General features: G+C 38.9%; 1 protein-coding gene across 1 annotated transcript in view; it reads right to left on the minus strand.

Annotated features, from left to right (window-relative positions):
• Positions 1 to 22,495, minus strand: part of sv2ca (synaptic vesicle glycoprotein 2Ca) — a 51,809-nt gene that overhangs the window by 10,415 nt on the left and 18,899 nt on the right. The window contains exons 3-5 of the mRNA XM_067438253.1: positions 18,766 to 18,946; positions 10,614 to 10,765; positions 955 to 1,088 (exon numbers count right to left, since the gene is read on the minus strand). Coding sequence (XP_067294354.1) covers positions 955 to 1,088; positions 10,614 to 10,765; positions 18,766 to 18,946 — 467 coding nt within the window. The remainder of the gene's footprint in view (positions 1 to 954; positions 1,089 to 10,613; positions 10,766 to 18,765; positions 18,947 to 22,495) is intronic.

Consider the following 22,495-nt stretch of genomic DNA (forward strand, 5'->3'; position numbering starts at 1 on the left):
TACTGCACAGGCATGAATTTACTGAGGCTTATTCATTTCAGTTTTGGTGTGAAAGGTCCTTCTGTAACATATTATCCACTGAGAGGCAAGGTTGATGAACCCGAATGCAGTTATTTTATTGAATATTAACATAAATCAAAATCTAAACATAAAACAAAGACTTGACTTGGCGAAAGCAAACAAAAGACTTGACATAGACTTAAAAGCTCACCAAACAGGGGTTACACATACAATATCAGACAAAGACTATGACAACATGAGGGCTTAAATACACAGACTAATGACTGGACAATGATCAAACAATGAAGCAATGACATGACAAAACACAAGACAAGGGAGCACATGGCAGGATCACATGGCGAACCAGGAATTGCATGACAGAACATGACAGTGAACATGATAAACTTGATGAAACATGAACCATAACCCAAAACACGCTGATGACAGCACATTTCCCCCCCAAAAACTTTTTTTGTTGTTATAAAAACAAACAAACAGCCCAGGCCAGATGAGAGAAAGGAACACAAAAGTAACAATGCATTACTTAAGCCCCTTTCACACTGCGATTCCGGCAAATACACGGATAATGCGACCCGGCATTTGTTCCCGGGCCGCTAGATTTGGCCCATTCAAACTGCCAGCGAAATACCGTAATATAGGCGCTTTCACACACAACGCTTAACGGTCCCGGTTCGAGTTGACATGTGACATCCTGATGCGACGTATAATGGCGAGCGATCTCAGCGCTGTGAAAGGGGCTTTACTAAGGTATTACTAAGTAGCGCAATTAGTCATTTTTTTTAGGGAATAACGCAATATTGTGATGCATTACTTTAAAAAGGAACTTTTCCCAACACACAATGATATCGCTAAAGACACAGTTCTAAAAATCATTCTAAATGTAAAAGAATAGTAAAGTCCACACCACAACTATAATGATAAAGTTCTGTTTACCTCCAAGTAGAACCTTGGGCTCTCCGGCATGAACATTAAAGCCACCACGGCACAGAGGCAGGGAAGAGCGCACACCACCACAAACACCCTCCAGCTGTGGAATTGATAAGCTGAGCCCATACTGAAACTCCATCCTGAAGAAAGCATCAAACAATTTTTCATGTTATTGATCCAGCACAAACAAAGGGCTTGGCTAGTAGCACTTCAAGGCATATGACTGTAGGATTTGAACTGGCAACATTTGTCAGTATGTCACAGTGATTATGGTCTGAGTGAGCACATCCATTTTATTGGCCAAACGCAGATTGATTACATAAACAGTCTTGTGTGTTTGTCTTTTAAACTGAAAATTATCAGGATTAATATGTGTAACAGGTTGGGATTCCTTTCATAATGCAGTCATGATTTTATTCAGCAACAGAGTATGGAATAACATAACAGAAAAAATCTGAATCTTCTAAACGGTTGTTATTATTAACTTTTCTTTTTTAAATGTTTATTTGAAAAAAGCTGAAATAAAAAATAGCATTAATATTAGACAAAAAACTTCTAATAAATAATTGAACTGAGTTGGAGTCTACAATTATTAATGTAAAACTGAAATTAAATATTAAAAATATTTATTATTAAAAATTAAATACTAAATAAAGTAGTTAAAAAAACTAGCAAAAATTACAAAGGCACAAAAAATTATTACAAATACAATCAAAATGAAAGTTTAAATATATATATTTTTTAAATGTACACCAACATTCACTTTATGAACAAATGTTTTTTAAAAGTCTCAAATATCCTAAAAGCTTAAGAAATGAATGCAAGTTTCAATAAAAAAAATGTTGTTTAGTGTAACATATTTATGTAAATGTCATATACACAGATTCAGGCATAACATTATGGTGAAGTGAATTACCCTGATTATTTCATCATCATGGCGCCTGTTAGTGGGTGGAATATATTAGGCAGCAAGGGAACATTTTTTCCTCAAAGTTGATGTGTTAGAAGCAGGAAAATGGGCTAGCATATGGATTTGAGCGAGTTTGATAAGGGCCAAATTGGGATGGCTAGACTACTGGGTCAGAACTTCTCCAAAACTGCAGCTTTTTTGGGGTGTTCCCGGTGTGCAGTGGTCACACCGTGCACAGTGTTGGGAGTAACGCATTACAAAAGTAATACATTACAGTAACTTATTACTTTTTGCTGTAACGCAGTAGTGTAAGGCATTACTAATCAATTTTCAGTAATATTTTACTTGGTACATTTCCAGTAACGCGTGCGTTACCCCCCCCCCCCCCACCCCAAAAAAGAAAGAAATACAATAAAACGAAAAAGGAAAAAAAAGGCGTGATACATTAACGCATGAAAAATGCAAGTTATTACCTGTTCGTGGTCATTCAATAGCCGCGTGTGGTGTCCAGGTTAGTAATTAAATACTAAATGACAGCTTCTGATATATTTTTGTATAGCGATTTACTTCATTTTCCTTCAATTCAATACTTCAATTCATCTCCTTCTTGCTGGTGTACTTTTGGATATGGTGTGACATAGTCCAGTGAAGGCGTACGTGTTTATTGCGGATTTTACAGAAGTGCCGCAGGCATGATCTCAGTCTCTGTGCTCGCGCTGGCCAGTGGAAAAGTGGCTAAAGAAGGTTTAAAGGCTCTGTCGTTTCAAAGAATAGCACAACGGCGAGCGCGTCGAAGAACGGAGACGAGGCGCGCGCTGCTGAGCCAAACTATAGGCCTAATGCCTTTAAACAACACTTGGGTGAAGATGACAGAATAAGACTACTGCACACCGTGACACCGTCGTTTAGATTTTTTATAGTAATACAGTCATTTAGTTCAGTTAACTTAGAGAACAGGCCGTTCAAATAAAAACGGAAGCATGAACCGAAAATGTGATCTTGAGCTGACAGATGATCGCGGAAGATTTGGTTTCAAAGTGAAATGTAAAAGCGCCTATTAAAGGGGGTTTGTCATTGTGTTGTGTATTTCATTAAGAATAATAGGCTAATTTTAAACCGAAACTAAAAATCTGCTTGGCCGCACACAGAGCGCGCATTTACTAACGAGCTGTCATTCACGGTGTGCGCGCACTGGCGCGTTTTCAGTTCATATGGAAGCTTAACTTTTATAGGAATTCATTGAAAGCACTCGCTTTGCCTCCGCTCCCGTTATTAATGACCAAGCGGCAGTGCGCATGTTCCTTTCGGTTAAATAGAATAGTGATTTAAAAGCCCAGATTCCGGTGATGTCATCACACTTTGATTAACCGGTGGGAAAATGTCCCCACCGTCTCATTCCTACTGTACATTCGCGAGATGGATGCGTATTGCTTAGTTTATCAGAGATGAGGACAAGAACGTAGGCTAGTCAAATGCAAATGCAGTCAAATACAACCTTTTTCTAAAACCGAAATAACTAGGCTATCTCGCAACTATGTCGCAACAATAAGAAAATAACAAATGCGCATATTGTCATAACTTAGGAGTTTACAGAGTTCTGTTGTGTCTATGAACAGAAGCTATTCCCAGATATTGCCAGATAATCACTTTACCTCTAAAATAATACTTATAACAGAGTTGGATCGTCATGATTTCTTGCATTGTCTTGAGCATTCACTTTTTTGCCAATTCTCTACTGTTAGCCTGGATAGCCCATGTCATTATTCTTCATCATATCGCCTTCTACTGGATGTAAAATGCTCTCTGTAGCTTAGAATGTTAAGAGCTACTTCTGTAGTTATTTTGGTGAAAGTAACTCAAAAGTAATACAGGAGTAATGTAACGCATTACAATTCTGAGACAGTAATATTGTAGTGTAATGAATTACTTTTAAATAGCAGTAGTAAGTAATCTATAATATATTACAGTTTGGAAGTAACTTGCACAACACTGACCGTGCATCACAGTTTGATGTGTTAGGGGCTGCATAGACCAGTTTCGGCCTACAGCCGAAAGCATCAACAGTGGGCACGTGAGCATCAGAACTGGACTACGGAGCAATGGAAGAAGGTAGCCTGGTCTGATAAATCGCGCTTTCTTTTACATCAAGTGGATGGCTAGGAGCGTGTGCGCCGATTACCTGGGGAACACATGGCATCAGGATGCACTACGGGAAGAAGGCAAGCAGGTGGGGGCAGTTTAACGCTTTGGGAAATGTTCTGCTGGGATACCTTGGGTCCTGCCATCCATGTGGATGTAACTTTAAAAACATAACACCTAACTAAGCATTGTTGAAGACAATGCACATTCTTTCATGGAAACGGTATTCCTGGGTGACTGTGGCCTCTAACAGCAGTATAATGCGCTCTACCACAAAGCAAAAATGGTTCAGGAATGGTTTGAGGAAGCACTGGTCTAGTGGAGTCCATGCCTCGACAAATCAGGGCTGTTTTGGCAGCAAAAGGGGAACCAACACGATATTAGGAAGGTGGTCATAATGTTAGGAATGATATGTATATAACCTCCAAACAGACACATTTTCGAAAAAAACATGCTGTGTGTACAGAAATAATTTAGAAACTGTGGAAATGAAAATAGCTTCATTTATATTATCTTCTGCTGATCTACTAATGGCAAGACAGTAATGTTTGGTCAAGAGTAGGAGCCTGATATTCATCATAATATGTAAGCTATAAGAGAAAAGAGCCCACTGAGCTACATGATTGCACACGTTATAATATTCTTAAGTGCATGTATATATAAAAGGACTAATCAACACACACACTATCCAAAACATTTCCATATTTCTCATTTTAAGTGGTGTCAGGCAGGCTTCTGAAATCACGTAAAGCAGCTTTAAGACTGTCATGGACTCCCAGTGAGTAGTAAATGTATCCTAAGCTGAAAAGAGTTTGTCTCATTACTTTACAGTTTAAGTGGTGCCTTTTCTACTTCTCCACCATATGTATCTTATTATTTACAGTATGTGCTGAGCTGTAAAACTGTGTAGGGTTCTAATGATGTCATTAAAGTGGAAAGATCCCATTGAAAGGAAGAAAGTGCCTTACATTGCTTAAAACGCCATAAAGGCCATTAAAGGAACTCTTCAAATTGTATGCATGATTAAACTCCAGCACTTTTTTTAATAAAGGTTTTTAGAAAAGTTTTATGGGTGGACCCCCTCTCCAAATTTCTTACTGCCCCCAACCTGCCACCCCCCCCCCCCCCCAATCACAGACCCTTATGTTTGTAGAAATTAAACACAATGTCAAAATATTCATATGGTATGAAATGATGCTGTCATTTAGTGGATTCTAAACAAGCTAGACAGATGCCAACATGCCCACACCCCTAAAAGTCACTAGAATAACAGCACCAGGTAAAATAAACAACCAAACTATATTAAATATGGGTAACATATAAAATCCCGGAGTCCAATAATACGCAAAGTACATATAGTACATATAGCTAGAAGATGGTGGTATAAATATGGTTTATGTCTGCACTGAAGAGAAAGACACTCTAGAAATGCAGCATGGTGAAAATGAAGCACTCATTGTGTGTGTTCATTTGTGAGGACCTGTGGTAAATAATGAAGGTAACACTACACTCCAGTATAAGTGAGAGTTATGAAGCTGCGATTGCAGCAGGCAAGCCCAGAGGGTTTCGCCCATGTCATTGGAAATCTCATTACATAGATTACGTGCATAATTGACTGAGGAAATGGGTGACTGAGTCAGCAGCTAGCACACCTACCCGCTTTTACTCATTTACAGTGGCTTGCCAGTCGCTCTACTACCAAAAAATGTACTTATTCATTGTGTGCTTTATACGTTTTTATTTGCTTTTACTCTTTTACTCATATTAGCATACTGATGTGTTAGCTTAGCAACATGCTAACATCAAACTACTGGAATCAATTGTGTTTCAAATCTCTTGGCATACAGGACAAGGCAGGACAGAAACAGGCAAGGCAAACAGGCAAAACAAACATTAGACGACGAGCCGTGTAGGCTACGGCACAACGAGAAAGCATAAACTGGCAATCGCACGCGCACAATGATGACACAAGAGTCAGGGCTGTGTCACCAAACAAGAATAAACCAGACCGAAGTGCAAAACCCTTAAATGTGCGTTACTTATATGTTTTTTAAGCATTTACTGCTGATGGAAGAGATATAAATCATTTCTGTAAAATAAAGGTTCCAAAAAGTTGTTATGCAGTGATGCCGTAGAAACATGTTTGGTTCCTTAAATATAACATTTCTGTAAAAAGTTCTTAAAATAACTTAGTGTGTAAAGTGTGAAGACCTAAGAATAATCTAAAGCCACTTTTTTAAGCATAAAGAACCATTGAAAAGGTTGTGTGCTTAAAGGGTTAGTTCACCCAAAAATGAAATGTATGTCATTAATGACTCCGACCCTAATGTTGTGCCACGCCCATAAGACCTCCGTTCATCTTCAGAACACAGTTTAAGATATTTTATATTTAGTCCAACAGCGTATCTAAGTGTATGCACACTATACTGTCCATGTCCAGAAAGGGAATAAAAACATCATCAAAGTAGTCCATATGTGACATCAGCTAGTTCATTAGAATCTCTTGAAGCATCGAAAATACATTTTGGTCCAAAAATAACAAAAACTACGACTTTATTCAGCATTATCTTCTCTTCCGCGTTTGTTTTCAAACCTCAAATAAAGATTCAAAGGGTCATGAATCAGTGAATTGATTCATGATTCGGATCGCGTGTCAAACTGCCAAACTGCTGAAATCACGTGACATTGGCGATCCGAATCATGAATCTAAACACTGATACATGACTGTTTGAATCTTTATTTAAGGTTTGAAAACAAACACGGAAGAGAAGACAATATTGAATAAAGTTGTAGTTTTTGTTATTTTTGGACCAAAATATATTTTCGATGCTTCAAGAGATTCTAATGAACTAACTGATGTCACATATGAACTACTTTGATGATGTTTTTATTCCCTTTCTGGACATGAACAGTATAGTGTGCATACACTAAGATACGCTCTCGGACTAAATATAAAATATTTTAAACTGTGTTCTGAAGATGAACAGAGGTCTTACGGGTGTGGAACGACATTAGGGTGAGTCATTAATGACATACATTTCATTTTTGGGTGAACAAACCCTTTAAGGTTCTTGATGGAACCACAGATGCCAATAAAACAACCTTTATTGTTAAGAGTAGGGCAACCAAAGTAACAAAAAGGTGTTTTCACCTGTTCACCTGTTTTGGACAAAACTGAATGGACTTTTAGCACCACCCACTGGGCATTTCACTTTGAAACCCGCAAGAAGCAATGTTCTACCATTCTGCAGAAATGCCCCCAACACCACCCCCCTACCCCAAACCCACACATTAAGACTCCCAATTTATTGGGCTTATGATTGTTTTCCATTGATTCTCAGCATACAGTCTTTAATATAGTCTCCCTAATACTCTCCTATAGGCACTGTGTCTGACAGCTTGTCCCCTGCCTGGCCTCCACTAAGGGCCATTCATAAATCAAGCTCTCCTTTCGTTTGTCTCACAAGGCAAGGAGAAAAACCTCATTACGATCTGTTCACAGAGAACAAAACAGAGCGAACCCCCCTTAAATAGGAGTGAAAACAGTCTGCTCTAGTCTTCGTTTTGGCCGAAAAACTCTCTGTATCAATTCAGCACCTTTCCTCCTCCCTTCCCTTCTATTTCATCATTTCGCTACTGATGAGTGCAGAGAAGATTTTCTCATAAATCATGGGGCTATGCCTTCCCCCACAGGAGCCACTTCATCCTTTAAATATCCCTGCAGTGCTCTGTTTCTACATTAATCACTTAACCTAAAGCTCTGCTATTCTCTACTCCCTCACAGTCGTCGCCGTCTGTGAGAGGACAGCCCGCACATGCCGGAGGAAAAGCAGACACCTTGACCTGAGCTTGCCGAGTAGCCTACCTTGTTGTAATCGGTTAAAATTAAGTTTAAAATAACAACTTAAAGGGGGGGTGAAATGCTGTTTCATGCATACTGAGTTTTTACACTGTTAAAGACTTGAATTCTCATGCTACACATGGACAAAGTTTTAAGAATTAAGTTGGACGTTTCATGGAGTCTTTCTGTGACACAAATACTCATTCCGGTTTCTCACAAGTTTCAGAAAGTTTTTTCCGACTATGGGTCTGTGTGACGTCAAATGGGGCAGAATTTCCTTATTTTCTTGTTATGGGTCCTAAGGGAACTTCTCCCAGATGGGCACGCACGCACCTGTAGCCCAAGGCGAGAGAACGAAAGCAGTCGGCTATCAAAACGCTTTGCTCGGCTTTAGGGAAGTCGGCGGCGGCGGCGCTGCACAAAGGCCTGTTGCATGAAGCTAGCTGAACAAACTCTGAGTTTCAGAGTAGGTTTAGATTTGACAAATCCAGATTAATCCAACCTGGTTTAGATCAAGTTCAACTGTTTCTCAAAGCTCGGTATAAACTTTCTCTATCAACTCGGGTTTAATCCAGAGTTAGCGATTTACTCTGAAGCGCATGCACCTGAAAGTGTGACACGTGCGGCAAACAGCCAATCGCAGTGTCCGTTAGATTCACTTCTCTTCTGAAGATTGAAAGATCGTTTTGAAAATTATTATAAAATTAAATGTGTTTACAAGACAGGAATAAACTCTGATGCTGCAGCGTCAGTTTGAGAAGGCAGCTTAAAGAATATCTGACGATATCAATGCACGATGTATCAAAAAAATATGCCTAATAATTATCACAAAGAGCTCAAATGAATACCATCCATCCATCATCTTCCGCTTATCCGGGGCCAGGTCGCGGGAGCAACAGTCTAAGCAGAGCTGCCCAGACTTCCTTCTCTCTGGCCACTTCCTCCAGCTCCTCCGGGGGTACCCCGAGGTGTTCCCAGGCCAGCCTGGAGACATAATCCCTCCAGCGTGTCCTGGGTCTTTCCCGGGTCAATTAAAATAATATTTATATGAACATATATGAATTCAAAGTGATTATAAATTATATAATATAAATATATAAATAAATAATAAATAATTACCCCAAAAGATGCACAATTTTATTTCAAAAGTTTTTTCATTATAAACTTCTTTAATTTGGAACGAGAGATACAGGGGGTGTGGCTTTATTGCATCTTTACTTGCTGCAGATTGGTCCGGTTTGGGTTTGCGATCTCAAACCCAGAATAATACCTGCTCCAGAGCAGGTTAGCCGTGTAGTGTAAGTTACCATGGTAATAAACGCTAATAAAAACCAAACCACCTTCTTGAGCCCGAATAACCAGAGTTTGCTCAAACTAATCTCGAACTTACCTGGGTAACAACTGAAACCACCTTTGTGCAACAGGCCACAGGTCACAGGACTTCAAGAAATAAACAATGTTACCAAAGAAGTGTGTTTTTGGGTGTTCTCTGGGGGGGGGGGGGGGGGTGGCGTTTGGGGGGTAAAATGTGTTATTTTGGCAAGGTTGCCTGCTAAAATTTGCACTCATGGGTCTATATATCACATAATTGAGGTCGCTTCACTTCAACCCACAGACATGGAAAACAACCCTTGTGAAAACCGCAGACTTGGCAACACAGTGCAGCTGAGTTCTGTTGACATTTGACAACTAACGTTACGTGTCGCTTTGTTGCTCTGATTGGTTGTAGGTCTATCCAATTGAGGTCTTTCCTGGGTCGGTTGAAACACGCCCCATAATTACAGCCCAATGGAGCAGTTTCAGACTTATATTCTGACTAGAATTGAGTATGAGGATGTCATGCAGTGTTAATCAGTCAGGTTAACAGTCAGGTAGCGGTCAGGTCTTGAGCTCCGCCCACATGACATGTCTCCATCCACTTTTTTTCATCTTTATTTTTTAATATAATAAAACAAAAAACTTTACGGACATATGAAGGATGCAATGCTACTCTATAGGTACTCAATATTTACAAGAGATTGACTGAAACTAAGTGTTTCAACACAGCATAAGTAACATATACTGCACTGAATTCTAAACAGCAGAGTGTCATTCTTGTTCTTTAAATACATTTTACAAAAGCAATCATTGTATAATGCAGCCTGTTGTTAGTGCTTTTTAGGTCATTGTTTTATGAATGACAAAGTGAATTTGTTGGTTGACAACTGTTGCTAGTGTTGATTTGAGACTTGATTTGAGACATGTATGTACTGATTTGATACTTTTAGTGCATTCTGAATGTGAAATTAACTGCTATGCCAAGTTGAATGTTGGTTAGGAGAACTGTGTGTGGTGGAGTTTTCAAAAAATGAACTAAGTATTGAGAAATGTGTCCTAGCGAGTGTTAAAAACTGTAAATGGAAATGAAAGCAGGTATCATCAAAAAATGTTGGACATTATAAGCCAAGATGGATATGTAGTGTCCTGGTAATGCAATACAACTCGATAAAACATTACCGTTCAAAAGTTTGGGGACAGTGGGATTTTTTAATGCTTTTATGCTCACCAAAGATGCATTTATTTGATAAAAATACAAGAAAACATACTGTGAAATGTAATTTAAATTTAAAATAACCTTTTTTATTTTAATATATTTAAAAATGTATTTCATTCATGCAATGGAAAAACTGACTTTTCAACAGCTAATACTCCAGTCATTAGTGTCACATAATGCTGATTTGGTGTTCCATATATATTTTTTAAATCAAAATACAGTGCATGATCTGGTTCTCTTACCGTAGTGAGGTATGATGGCCCAGGCCATGGCAGAGGCATAAATCTCTCCTATCATCCAGAACATGCAAAGCCAGCTCAGATGTTCTCCACGCTTCTCTCTTGCTAACACCTCAGCAAAATATGAGAAGACGATGGGCACCGCCCCACCAATCCTGAAGGACAAGAGAAGGAAGAATAAAGCAAAGAAGCACAACCTCAAGGCCAGTGCAGAGGGTTCAAGAGCTCAGTGAATTAAGACAGCTGTTTCCTTTTTTTCTGTGCTTTATTTTTTAAACACACTATATCTGTGGACCATGTTTAATTGTGTAGTTATCAATTGCTAACACACAATGCATAAAACAATTAACCATTTTCTCACAACTATAAACACAATCCTAAAATTGCACAACATCTTCCGCAAACTTCAAACTTCCTCACCAAAAGCAAATATTTAGGTCAAAAGCATATTCTCTCTTCTTTTTCAAACTCCTCCTAAGCCGTTTGTTCGATTTTCACCAAAATTGAATCGTATCATCTTCAGCCCATCCCAACACAAAATTATTGATTTCACATCAATAGATTAAATAGTTTTTGTTTAACACAGCGACGAAGCTGAGGCATGATACCAAAATGACTCTTAAGGTTGTGTATCTGCAATGTTTTGACATATTGACAGCAAACTGTGCATGTGTCATTGTCACCTCACCCTGACCACACCACATTCATTTGGTCACAGCGCCATCTATTGGTAAAAAGTAATACATTATTAAAAATGTTTTTTACTTTATGTATAATTGTATATCTTTTTTGCCTCAGCTTATGTTAATAGGTCTCATTTTGCAGCTGGACCTTTAATGGTTCATTTTTGCAGCTGGTCACTCCCAGCCATGCTGGCATGTCTCATTTTCTTTTTTGCGCTTGGCCCCCGGAATTGCTGCTTGCAGCTATATTTATTATTATTATTATTATTATTATTATTATTATTATTATTATTATTATTATTATTATTATGTACCTTTTCAATTTTCTACCTTAGGGCACTGCCCCAGTGAAAGCACTGTACCTATTTTTGTGATAGTGTAAAAGCTTCTGTTTGAAGTGTGCACTGCAGTTATATTATACGTGTGATTGACAGATCCCAACATTATAAAGACTGTTCTTTGATCGCTCTCTGTAGTTTAATAATTTAAATAACAGATTTGTTTCATGCTAGATCAAGATCAGCTTGTCAGGGCTGTCATTTTCACAAAGGTAGAGAAAGACAGCCAGAACTCGGTTTACACCGATCAAAATTTCTAGCCACTTGAGGACAATATTCAGGCTAGGGGAACTAATATTAATGTTGAAAAACCTCATAAAATGAAAATGTCATGCCATGGGACCTTTAAGAGCACACCCCCACAGTCCTGATGCTTTTTCTTTGGGTAGATGATCGTCCTCGAGCCTCCTTTTAGGCAGCTGAGCATGGCAAGATGTTCCCTTGTCTTTACATGCGGGAGCATGACTCACCACACTCTGCTTCTGGGCTTCCCTTTGCTTAGGTGCCGTGCCGGGTGGGGTCTGGGCGGCCGACAGCCCCTCCCTTTGAGTACAGAGAGGAAGAAATTTCCCAAAGGCCTCCTCATGCCTCTTCGCCTCCTGGAACATGCTGACGACTGTATTTAAAGGGGGTGGTAGATCAAGCAGAAAAACTCTGTCCCTATCGTTGATACCCAAGAGGTTCAGCCACAGATGCCTCTCCATGGCAACCAAGGCTAACAAAGAATAGCAGACTGCACAGCCGTCTGCTTAGTTGCCCGAGAGACAGATCTGTGTCCCGACGGCGTTCTGAGAAGGTGTGGTCCTGCAGATACTCAGAGATCTTTCAGCAGGACAGTCTGGTACGCCCGTCACCCCACCATGGTGTGCGGTGCAAAACCAGCCTGATGCTTTCCACACCAGCATGGATGTTTCTCTGCACAGCTTGGTGGGAAGCATTGGCTTGAATAAATGACGATGAGCTCCCAAGGGGGAGCGTCTCTTCAGCCTGAGGCATCATCGTATAACCACATGTCTTGCACCAACGATAGACTAATAAGTTGATGTCGAGTTCACAAAGACATCTGATTATAAGTTTTCCACCATGAATGTGATAACTCATCATGCAGGTCTTCAAAGGAGGGGGGAGACCATTCAGGCCCTTCCCTTTGGCCACCGGATAGAAATCTAACTTTGAGCACTTGGGGGGTGGGGGGTGGGGTCTCTTGTCTCTGTGGCCAGTCCAGTTGTATCCTGGCCACTGCACAAGTCCCCACCTTTAGTAACTCTTTTGCACTATATTTTCATTATTAACACCACAATTACTTGTTTTTTTTAAATGTTTATATATAAATGTTTTATAATGTCTTTTTATATAAAAAAAAATGTTATATAAAAAAAGTTTATATATAAATGTTTTATAATGTCTTTTATATATATAAAAAAATTTCATATAAAAAAAGTTTATATATAAATGTTTTATAATGTTTTTTTATATAATGTTACACTTTTCGGGGGAATCGACTCAAAAATGGCTTGTACAACAGCTTGTATTGGGAGAGGCAAAAAATATTTGAGAAATATGTGAAAATGAGTGATAATTAAGAAAGCATTTTTTTCTGCTGAGGGCTATGAAGAGCAGTCGTAAAATCAATTTTCGTAAATCAGAAAGTCAATTGTAAATCATTACTCTTTTCAACCTTTTCTGTTTCATTCGATTTGATGATCAGTCATTAAGACACTACTGGTTTAAAGCTATAGACTTGATTTAATTAAAGTCTTGTGTCCACGCAAGAAAAACAAAATGAGTCTTGTCTGCGAGATTTCATTTATTTGCTACTAATGAGCTAATTAGTCCCCAGTGTCGTCTTCAGATCAATATTTGAAGGAAAGACACTGACATATAACGTAAAACAGAAACTACCAACTACTACGTAATAGTATTTAAAATACAGTCTTTTATTAATATTTAAATGATTTAAATCTGGAATTAAAAAAATGTTTTCTTTATCAACAACAATAACTGAGAATTGCAAATCTGTATGGCAACGACCTCTCACTGTATTATTTTTGAAATATGTAATTTAAACTTAAAGGGTTAGTTCACCCAAAAATGAAAATTCTGTCGTCATTTACTCTCCCTTAAGTTGTTCCAAACCGGCATGAATTTCTTTCTTCTGCTGAACACAAAGGAAGATATTTGGAATGTTTGTATACAAGCAGATTTTGAGCCCCATTGACTGCCTATTTTTTCCCTACTATGGTAGTCAATGGGGCTCAAAATCTGCTTATATACAAACATTCTTGTAAATATCTTCCTTTGTGTTCAGAAGAAGAAAGAATTTCATGCAGGTTTGGAACAACTTGAGGGAGAGTAAATGATGACAGAATTTTCATTTTTGGGTGAACTAACCCTTTAAATATATATTTTATACAGACAGAACCAGTGTTGCCACAGTTACTTTGAAAAAGTAAACTGATTACTGATTACTTCTTTAAAAAGTAACTTAGTTACTTTACATATTATTTTATTTTAAAAGTAACTTAGTAAGATTACAAGTTACTTTATTAGTTGCATTTAGCAGTTGCCGACAACACCCCTGCCACCTCAACATATAGAAATGACAACCGTTTTCATTTACATTTACATTTAATCATTTAGCAGACGCTTTTATCCAAAGCGACTTACAAAAAAGGGGAGAGTAATAGAAGCAACGGAACAGACAAGGCCAAAAACCTGTAAGAGCTGTAAGAAATCTCAATTAATTAGCACAATACACAATTTTTTTTTTTTTTTTTTTTTTTTTAAAGACAGACATCTACAACAAAAACTCACGTCCGCACAGTGCCGAACACTGGATTTTGATAGCTAAGATAGCTACAACCCATTAGGACTAAGGCTGTTGCCCCAGCTGTTGTCGTTAATGCAGATTCAGTGGCCCAATGGGTTGGTTTTGTATTCTAGCTAAACGCGCAGCAATAGCCATCTACAACAAAAACTCACGTACGCAAAATACAGAACACTGGATTCTGATAGTTATGATTACTATGTAACATACCCGCCTGAAGGCGCAAATCCGGATGAGAGACGTAGATATGATCCCGGAGTGTACGCTTTTGGTCGTTGCTGTGGTGATCAGTAAGTGCTATTCTGTATTGGTCAAGTGCAAATGGAAAAGATGTGTCTTAAGATGTTTTTTAAGAATGGCTACAGACTCGGCAGCACGAATTGAGATCGGCAGGTCATTCCACCAAGTAGGAACGGTCCAGGAAAATGTCCGTGAGAGCGATTTCAAGCCTCTTTGGGATGGAACCACGAGGCGCCGCTCGTTCGCAGAACGCAAGCTTCTGGAGGGTGTGTAAGTCTGAGCAAGTGAATTTAGGTATATTGGTGCCGAGCCAGAGGTTGTTTTGTAGGCGATAACTAGTGCCTTGAATTTGATGCGAGCAGCCATTGGCAACCAGTGCAGTTTGATGAAGAGAGGCGTAACATGCGCTCTCTTCGGCTCATTAAAGACCACTCTCGCCGCTGCATTCTGGATCAGCTGCAAGGGTTTGATAGTGCATGCTGGAAGCCCAGCCAGAAGAGCATTACAATAATCCAGTCTGGAGAGAACAAGAGCTTGAACCAGGAGTTGTGCAGCCTGTTCTGATAGGAAGGGTCTAATCTTTCTAATGTTGTATAAAGCAAATCTGCAGGACCGGGCTGTTGCAGTAATGTGGTCAGTGAAGTTTAACTGGTCATCAATCACAACTCCAAGGTTTCTTGCTGTCCTTGATGGAGTTATGGTCGATGAACCAAGCTGAATGGAGAAATTTTGATGAAGTGCTGGGTTGGTTGAGAAAACAAGTAATTCTGTCTTTGCAAGATTGAGTTTAAGATGATGCTCTTTCATCCAGTCAGAAATGTCTGTCAGACAGGCAGCGATACGAACACTGACTGTAGGATCATCTGGTTGAAATGAGAAGTAGAGTTGAGTGTCATCCGCATAGCAGTGATAGGAGAAGCCGTGTTTCTGAATGACAGAACCTAATGATGACATGTAGATGGAGAAGAGAAGTGGTCCAAGGACTGAGCCCTGGGGAACCCCAGTAGCTAGATTATAAGACTTAGACACTTCACCTCTCCATGACACCCTGTAGGACCTACCAGAGAGGTAAGACCTGAACCACTGGAGAGCAGATCCTGAGATCCCCGTCCTCTTAAGTGTTGACAGGAGGATCTGGTGGTTAACTGTGTCAAAAGCAGCAGACAGATCCAGCAGAATGAGCACTGAGGATTTGGAAGCTGCTTTTGCCAGTCTCAGTGCCTCAGTTACCGAGAGCAAGGCCGTCTCAGTCGAATGGCCGCTTTTGAAGCCGGATTGGTTGTTGTCTAGGAGGTTGTCCTGTTCAAGAAACCTAGAGAGTTGATTGAACACAACTCGCTCAAGGGTCTTTGCAATGAAAGGCAGAAGGGATACCGGTCGGTAGTTTTCTAAAAGTGCTGGATTCAGAGAGGGTTTCTTAAGCAGTGGGGTTACCCGAGCCTGCTTAAATGCTGTGGGAAAGGTTCCCGTGTGAAGAGAAGTGTTGACAATGTGAGTGAGTGCAGGAGTGATTGAAGAAGAAATAGCCTGAAGGAGGTGAGTGGGAATAGGATCAAGTGGACAGGTAGTAGGGTGATTGGAAAGGATGAGTTTAGAAATATCTGCCTCGGAGAGTGGAGAGAAGGATGGAAGCGTGTTCGTGTTAGTTGTTGAGATGTGCGTGTCAGTTAGTGATGAGGAGAACTGTTTGCTAATGAGAGCTGTTTTGTTGGTGAAAAATGATGCAAAGTCATCAGCTGTAAGAGTTGATGAAGGAGGGGGAGGAGGTGGACAAAGGAGAGAGGAGAATGTTTTAAAGAGTTGGCGAGAGTCAGAGCAATTGTTGATTTTGTTGTGGTAGTATGTTGTTTTAGCAGTGGAGACATTTGTAGAGAAAGAAGAGAGAAGAGACTGATAAAAGGCAAGGTCAGTATTGTTTTTAGATTTATGCCATTTCCTCTCTGCCGCCCTGAGTCCAGAGCGATGTTCACGGAGAACTTCAGACAGCCAGGGGGCAGATGGGGTGGGGCGGGCTGGTCTGGATGAAAGGGGGCAAAAACTGTCTAAGGAGGATGTTAGAGTGGAGCAAAGAGTGTCAGTAGCACTGTTAGTGTCCAGTGCTGAGAACTGAGCAGGTGGAGGGAGTGAAGATGAAACCATAGTGGATAGGCGAGAGGGAGAGAGTGAGCGTAGATTACGCCGAAAGGTAATCTGTGTAGGAGTATGTTTTGTATCAGGAGTCAGTATGAGGTTAAGAGTGATGAGAAAGTGGTCTGAGGTGTGTAATGGAGTAACTAAAGTGTTGTCTGTGGAGCAGTTGCGTGTGTAGACCAGGTCTAATTGGTTACCTGATCTGTGAGTAGCCGTAGTAGATACTAACTTAAGGTCAAATGAAGTCAGTAGAGTGCTGAAGTCTGCAGCTAGGTGTTTATCAAGATGGATGTTGAAGTCGCCAAGCAGAATCAGTGGAGTGCCATCCTCAGGGAAGCTAGAAAGTAACACATCCAACTCCTCCACAAAGTTACCGAGGTGACCTGGAGGACGATAGACCACTACCACATGGATTTTAACAGGGTGAGTAATAGTGATTGAGTCCGATTCAAATGAATTGGCCGGTAGAGACGGTAATGGATCAAATTTCCAATCATTCGAGATAAGCAAACCAGTTCCCCCACCCCTCCCAATAGGCCGAGGAGTGTGTGAAAAAGTATAATTGCTTGAGAGTGCTGCAGGAGTGGCAGTGTCCTCTGGTTTGATCCAGGTCTCAGTTAGGGCCATGAGGCTAAGCTGAGAATGAGTCCCAATAGATGAAATAAAGTCTGCTTTGTTTACAGTCGACTGGCAATTCCAGAGACCAATTGGAATAAAGAGTAAAGTAGCAGAGGATGTTAGGATATAGCGCAAATTATTAGGATTAATAATCAACAACACTTACTTTATTGGAAGTGCATTTTTAACAGTAATGTCAACAATGTATCTCCTGACATTTTAAATTGAAATTAAAAAATATTTCCTGAAAAAATACTCTCCCCGAGACGCAAAGAATGCAAAAATATTTTTACTTTTATTTTTTTTATTAAGGAAAATGACTAAAATAGTAACTCACAGTGACTTGGATAAGTTACTTTAATCTGATTACTGGTTTGACACGTTAGATTACTCATTACTGCAAAAAAGTAGTCCGATTAGAGAAATGAGTTACTAAGTAACTAAGTTACTGGCATCACTGGACAGGACATACCGCTTATCATTGTACCCATATTGACATTTTAATTAGCAACAGCATCCTGTGAAATGCTTATTAGTAGGCGCAGGCTTCAGAGCAAGTCATTACAGGCTGAGTGTTCAAAGATTTACAAGAACTCCATCATCAGAGAGACAAGTGCTTTAGCCATGCTCCAACAGATAGTGTCCGCCATAAATGGAGAATCAGAGACTCAAGAAAGCAGCACCGCAGAGGCTATTGATCCAGCCAGATGTAATGTATTGTCTGTCTGAAAAAGACTATTATCTAAAGAATAGGGGAGACATTCTCATTTTAGAGGAAGGTTGGTGCCCATTGTTTCTCCTGATAACAGCCAAGATCGCTTTCCAGAAACCCATGTCAAAGTGCAGGTGGAGGCTATATCTATCTAGTATGTTAAATGGATAATTTTCCCACTTTATATTTCTTTAATTTAATCAAAAATGCATTCATTTTAGCAATATTGTGAAACAGTTTTATAATTTAAATCAAATATAAATTAAATCAATGTGATAGCAACGTTTTTAATTTTCAGCATCATTACTCCAGTCTTCAGTGTAACATGATCCTTCAGAAATCTTTCTAATATGCTGATTTGGTGCTCAAGAAACATTTCTTATTATCTATGTTGAAAACGTTTTTTTCTTTTTTTTTTCTTTAATGAATAGAAAGTTCAAAAGAATGTTTATTTTAAATTAAAATCTGTAACAAAGTAAACCCGTCACTTTTTATCAATTGAATAGATCTTTGAATACAAGTATTCAAAATATGTATTTGTATTGTAGTTATTGGACTTGATAAGTTTTGTGTAATTTAATGTTGAAGATGCAGGAAACGGACTCACCCTAAGCCAGCCATCGTGCGACAAAGCAAGAAGACGCCATAGCCCTGCACAAAAGATGACAGGAAGGCGAAGAAGCCATTCATGGACATGCAAATGAGCAGACACTGTCGTCTGCCCACCTTGTCGGCCATGCCGCCCCAGAAGAAGGCCCCTACCATCATTCCCAGATACACAATGCTGCCTGTAGTGAATAAGAGGAGATGAAAGACAAAAGAACAAAGTGAAACAGTAGGAAAACACATCTTAGGGAGAGGTACACACATATTGTAGTTGTCATATATAGGAGAGTTTGTTCTTGTCTTCATGCTTGTTTGGCTGCTGATTTATATGAACAAAAGGGTTTATATGCTGCTTCTTGGAACAAGAACGCTATTAAACTTTCAGTTGACTGATGTTTTCACCTGAGGACTTGGTTTGTTGTTTTCAGGGGAAATGCAGGAGACTTTCAGTGATGATGCTATTAGCACAAGGGACGGTGAATATTTCGATTACATAAGTAGTCCAGAGAAAGAAAAAAACCCCATTAAAAATATATCACATTTTAGTGACCTCAATTCTCCTCAGAAGCCTTCTAAAATCCCAGAAAAATATGCGTTACTGTATTCTTTACATCAAACATTTACTCCATCTGTGTAAAACATTAATATCTAAAGGATTTAACTGAAAAGAATCTGCAGTGATTGTGTATTAATAAGACACCTGTCTAGAGCACAGACTTAGGATACTATAGATGGTAAGCAGATAAAAAGAATATTTTATATTTCAGACAAAGAACAGACAGAAGTCAGGAAATAAAATAATACACAGGGAGAACTAATCAATGTAAAACAGAACAGGTGCAGGAACTAATTATTAACTAGGGACAATAAGGATCACTGGGAACTCAGATAAAACAGAACATAGTACTGACTGAAAACAAACCCAAAACACAACACACGTTACACTTGGTTAAATAAAAGTATATATATATATATATATATATATATATATATATATATATATATATATATATATACTTATATAACAATGCTCTTTGCTTTTTTCCAATAATTATTGTTATGTGGAGGCAAGGCAAGGAAGAAGTGAGAAAGGAGAATCAGGCTGCAGAACTCAAGCCCTGCATTTATGCCCGAGCCCGACGGGCCCAAACTTTTTTACGCCCCTATGGGGCCAGGCTTCGGGCCAATTTTCACATCATACCTAAAACGCGGGCCGGGCTTCGGGCCTTTTTTTAGGCTTCTCCTTTGTTGTATATTTATTTTATTAATTAAAAGGAACAATGAGATGTTCTGCGCTGGTGGAAACAACACTAGACCATAAAAGCTTACGTGACTGTCAAGACAAAAAATAAACGTGGGAGCGTATTATGGGCTATATGTTGTAGTCAGATATATGATGGTGCTGCTACACGCATCGCCACAAATGAGTAAAGCAAGCCAACGCAAATGGCCATAAATGAAACTTAAAATAAGTCTTAGATTCTCAAAAACATAATCATATTCAATAAAAATGAATGAGACTACATGATCTTACCAGTGCTTAGGTCACTCTTTCTCATAATGCGGTTTTTGAATTTGAAATGAGCTGCTGAATAAAATGCATCTTGAATCTTTCTTTTGTTGATGTGTTAAATAAGCATATAGCGCAGGAAATGAAGATTTATATTCATTTTGTGTAGGTGCAAGGTATAAGACAACCTGCATGTTCTTTTTTATTTTTGTTTAGATTGTTTAGGTCGTTTCATTTGCAAGAGCTGTGAGCAGTATCAGAAGAGGCCTAATTTAAGACTTGTGTGATTATACATTATACAAAACTGTCTTTCTGCATATTCTTTTGTGATTACCTGCGACTTTGTGCTTTTGCTGATTCAGACGAGCGATTGTGAGTAGACATTGCTTTTATGGAGTTCAATAAACAAGAAGATAATGTAGTAGGTTGCATACTCCTTGATGGGTACTGTGAATTTGGACATACTTCTTCAGTCACATACTGTTTTTCACCTACTCTGCAGTGGGGAAGTATGTGATTTAGGACGCAACATTACATTTCACAAACAATATTCCAAATGACTTTGTTGGTCTCGCTCGCAAAACTGATAATGAAAATAATATGAGGTCAGTGGGAAAAAGCGTTGCAATATAATTTTTTCTCCCATTTCATATTTTTCCATGTCCTCTTACGGTCTGTCAGTTACAATAACTTTATACCATGGTCTGTCCATATACTCAATTCTGACAGTCTGGAACGTGCACATTAAAACAATTTAATAGGCAAGTAGTTTATTCACGATTCTAAATGAATGCGGTGCTTTTACCGAAGCAGAGGCACACAAGCATCGGAGATAGCACTGAGCACACAAAGAAACATTCAGGGGCACAGAAACCTGTTGTCAACACTGCCTTGCAACTTTTATTAATAAAATAGCTTTGCTAGTATACTAAAACGCTACATTATATTACTCAGCAAGAAGGGGGTAATGTTGCTGTTTATGAAGTAATTAAACTCACAGCTTTATTGTTAGAAGAGAGATGCTGCATTTTTCTCATCTAAGTATGCAGAATGCTAGTTTTAATGAGTCATTTGCTATCTTATGAAAATGACCATTATTTGAACCCTTCCAGTCAAATTTAGTGCTGCAAACATTAATGAAAGCTTTAACTTGTCAATAATGGCAGATGACTATGATATAAATGGGATGATCCACAGATAGCTCTACATTAAACATGTCTGAATGAACTCATATCATGCATTAAAATAATTTAATGCAGAGTTATCTATAGATTATCAATTACATAGTAACCATGGTATTTTGTCAAAAGCTATGGGTTTCCATGATGCATTTTTCTAAGAGTTTACTAATATGTTTACAATAATGTTGTACCAATGAACTCAATCTATATAACCTTAGAGTGAACAGTGATAATGAGTCAAGTTACTGGCAATCGACACTTTGATGATTGTGGAGGAGGAAAAGTTCCTCTTTTTACTACCTGTACTTTTGTTATTTTTCCTTTGTCAGCTTGTCTTTATGATCTGCACTTTAAAAACCATATTGGGTGTCAAAGATGAGATTATTATATGTGTGATTTATATTCTGTTGCTGAAAATCTGGGTCATAGAATTTAAAAGAGAGCGTTTGGTTTTACAGAATAATGAAAGAGAATATAAGGAAAATATCAGTCAGGAAGTAAAACATATATTTAGCTCGCTCGCTCACACAAACACCCACCCACCCACCCACCCACACACACACACACACACACACACACACACACACACACACACACACACACACACACACACACACACACACACACACACACACACAGACAGAGTCTGCATGTGCAGGTCTGGTAATCTCTGCAGTGTAGTGATTTCACTGCAGTTTAGCCAAGCTTAGCGTCCCTAGTCACCAAAACACAAAAAGAGACAGATAAAGGAAATAATGAGACCGGAAGGACAGAGAAAGAGAGAAAAATGGGGTTATGATAAGATGTAGTAGATAAAACAGCCACAAACTAATAGACAAAGATGGACTCCTGGATCTAAGCCAAAAGTAATGGAAGACACACAACATGTTCAAAACACCAACAATTTTCCATTGCCTTATTTCTACAGAATGCTAAATGCCCCTTTTGTATAATTCATATAATTAATTATACAGTATATTCAGGAATATACTGGTATTATTTGGGTAATAATGAAAGTCAAGACTGTGAAACTACATAAT

This window comes from Pseudorasbora parva, chromosome 3 (genome assembly GCF_024679245.1).
Source record: "Pseudorasbora parva isolate DD20220531a chromosome 3, ASM2467924v1, whole genome shotgun sequence".
NCBI classification, from domain to species: Eukaryota; Metazoa; Chordata; class Actinopteri; order Cypriniformes; family Gobionidae; genus Pseudorasbora; species Pseudorasbora parva.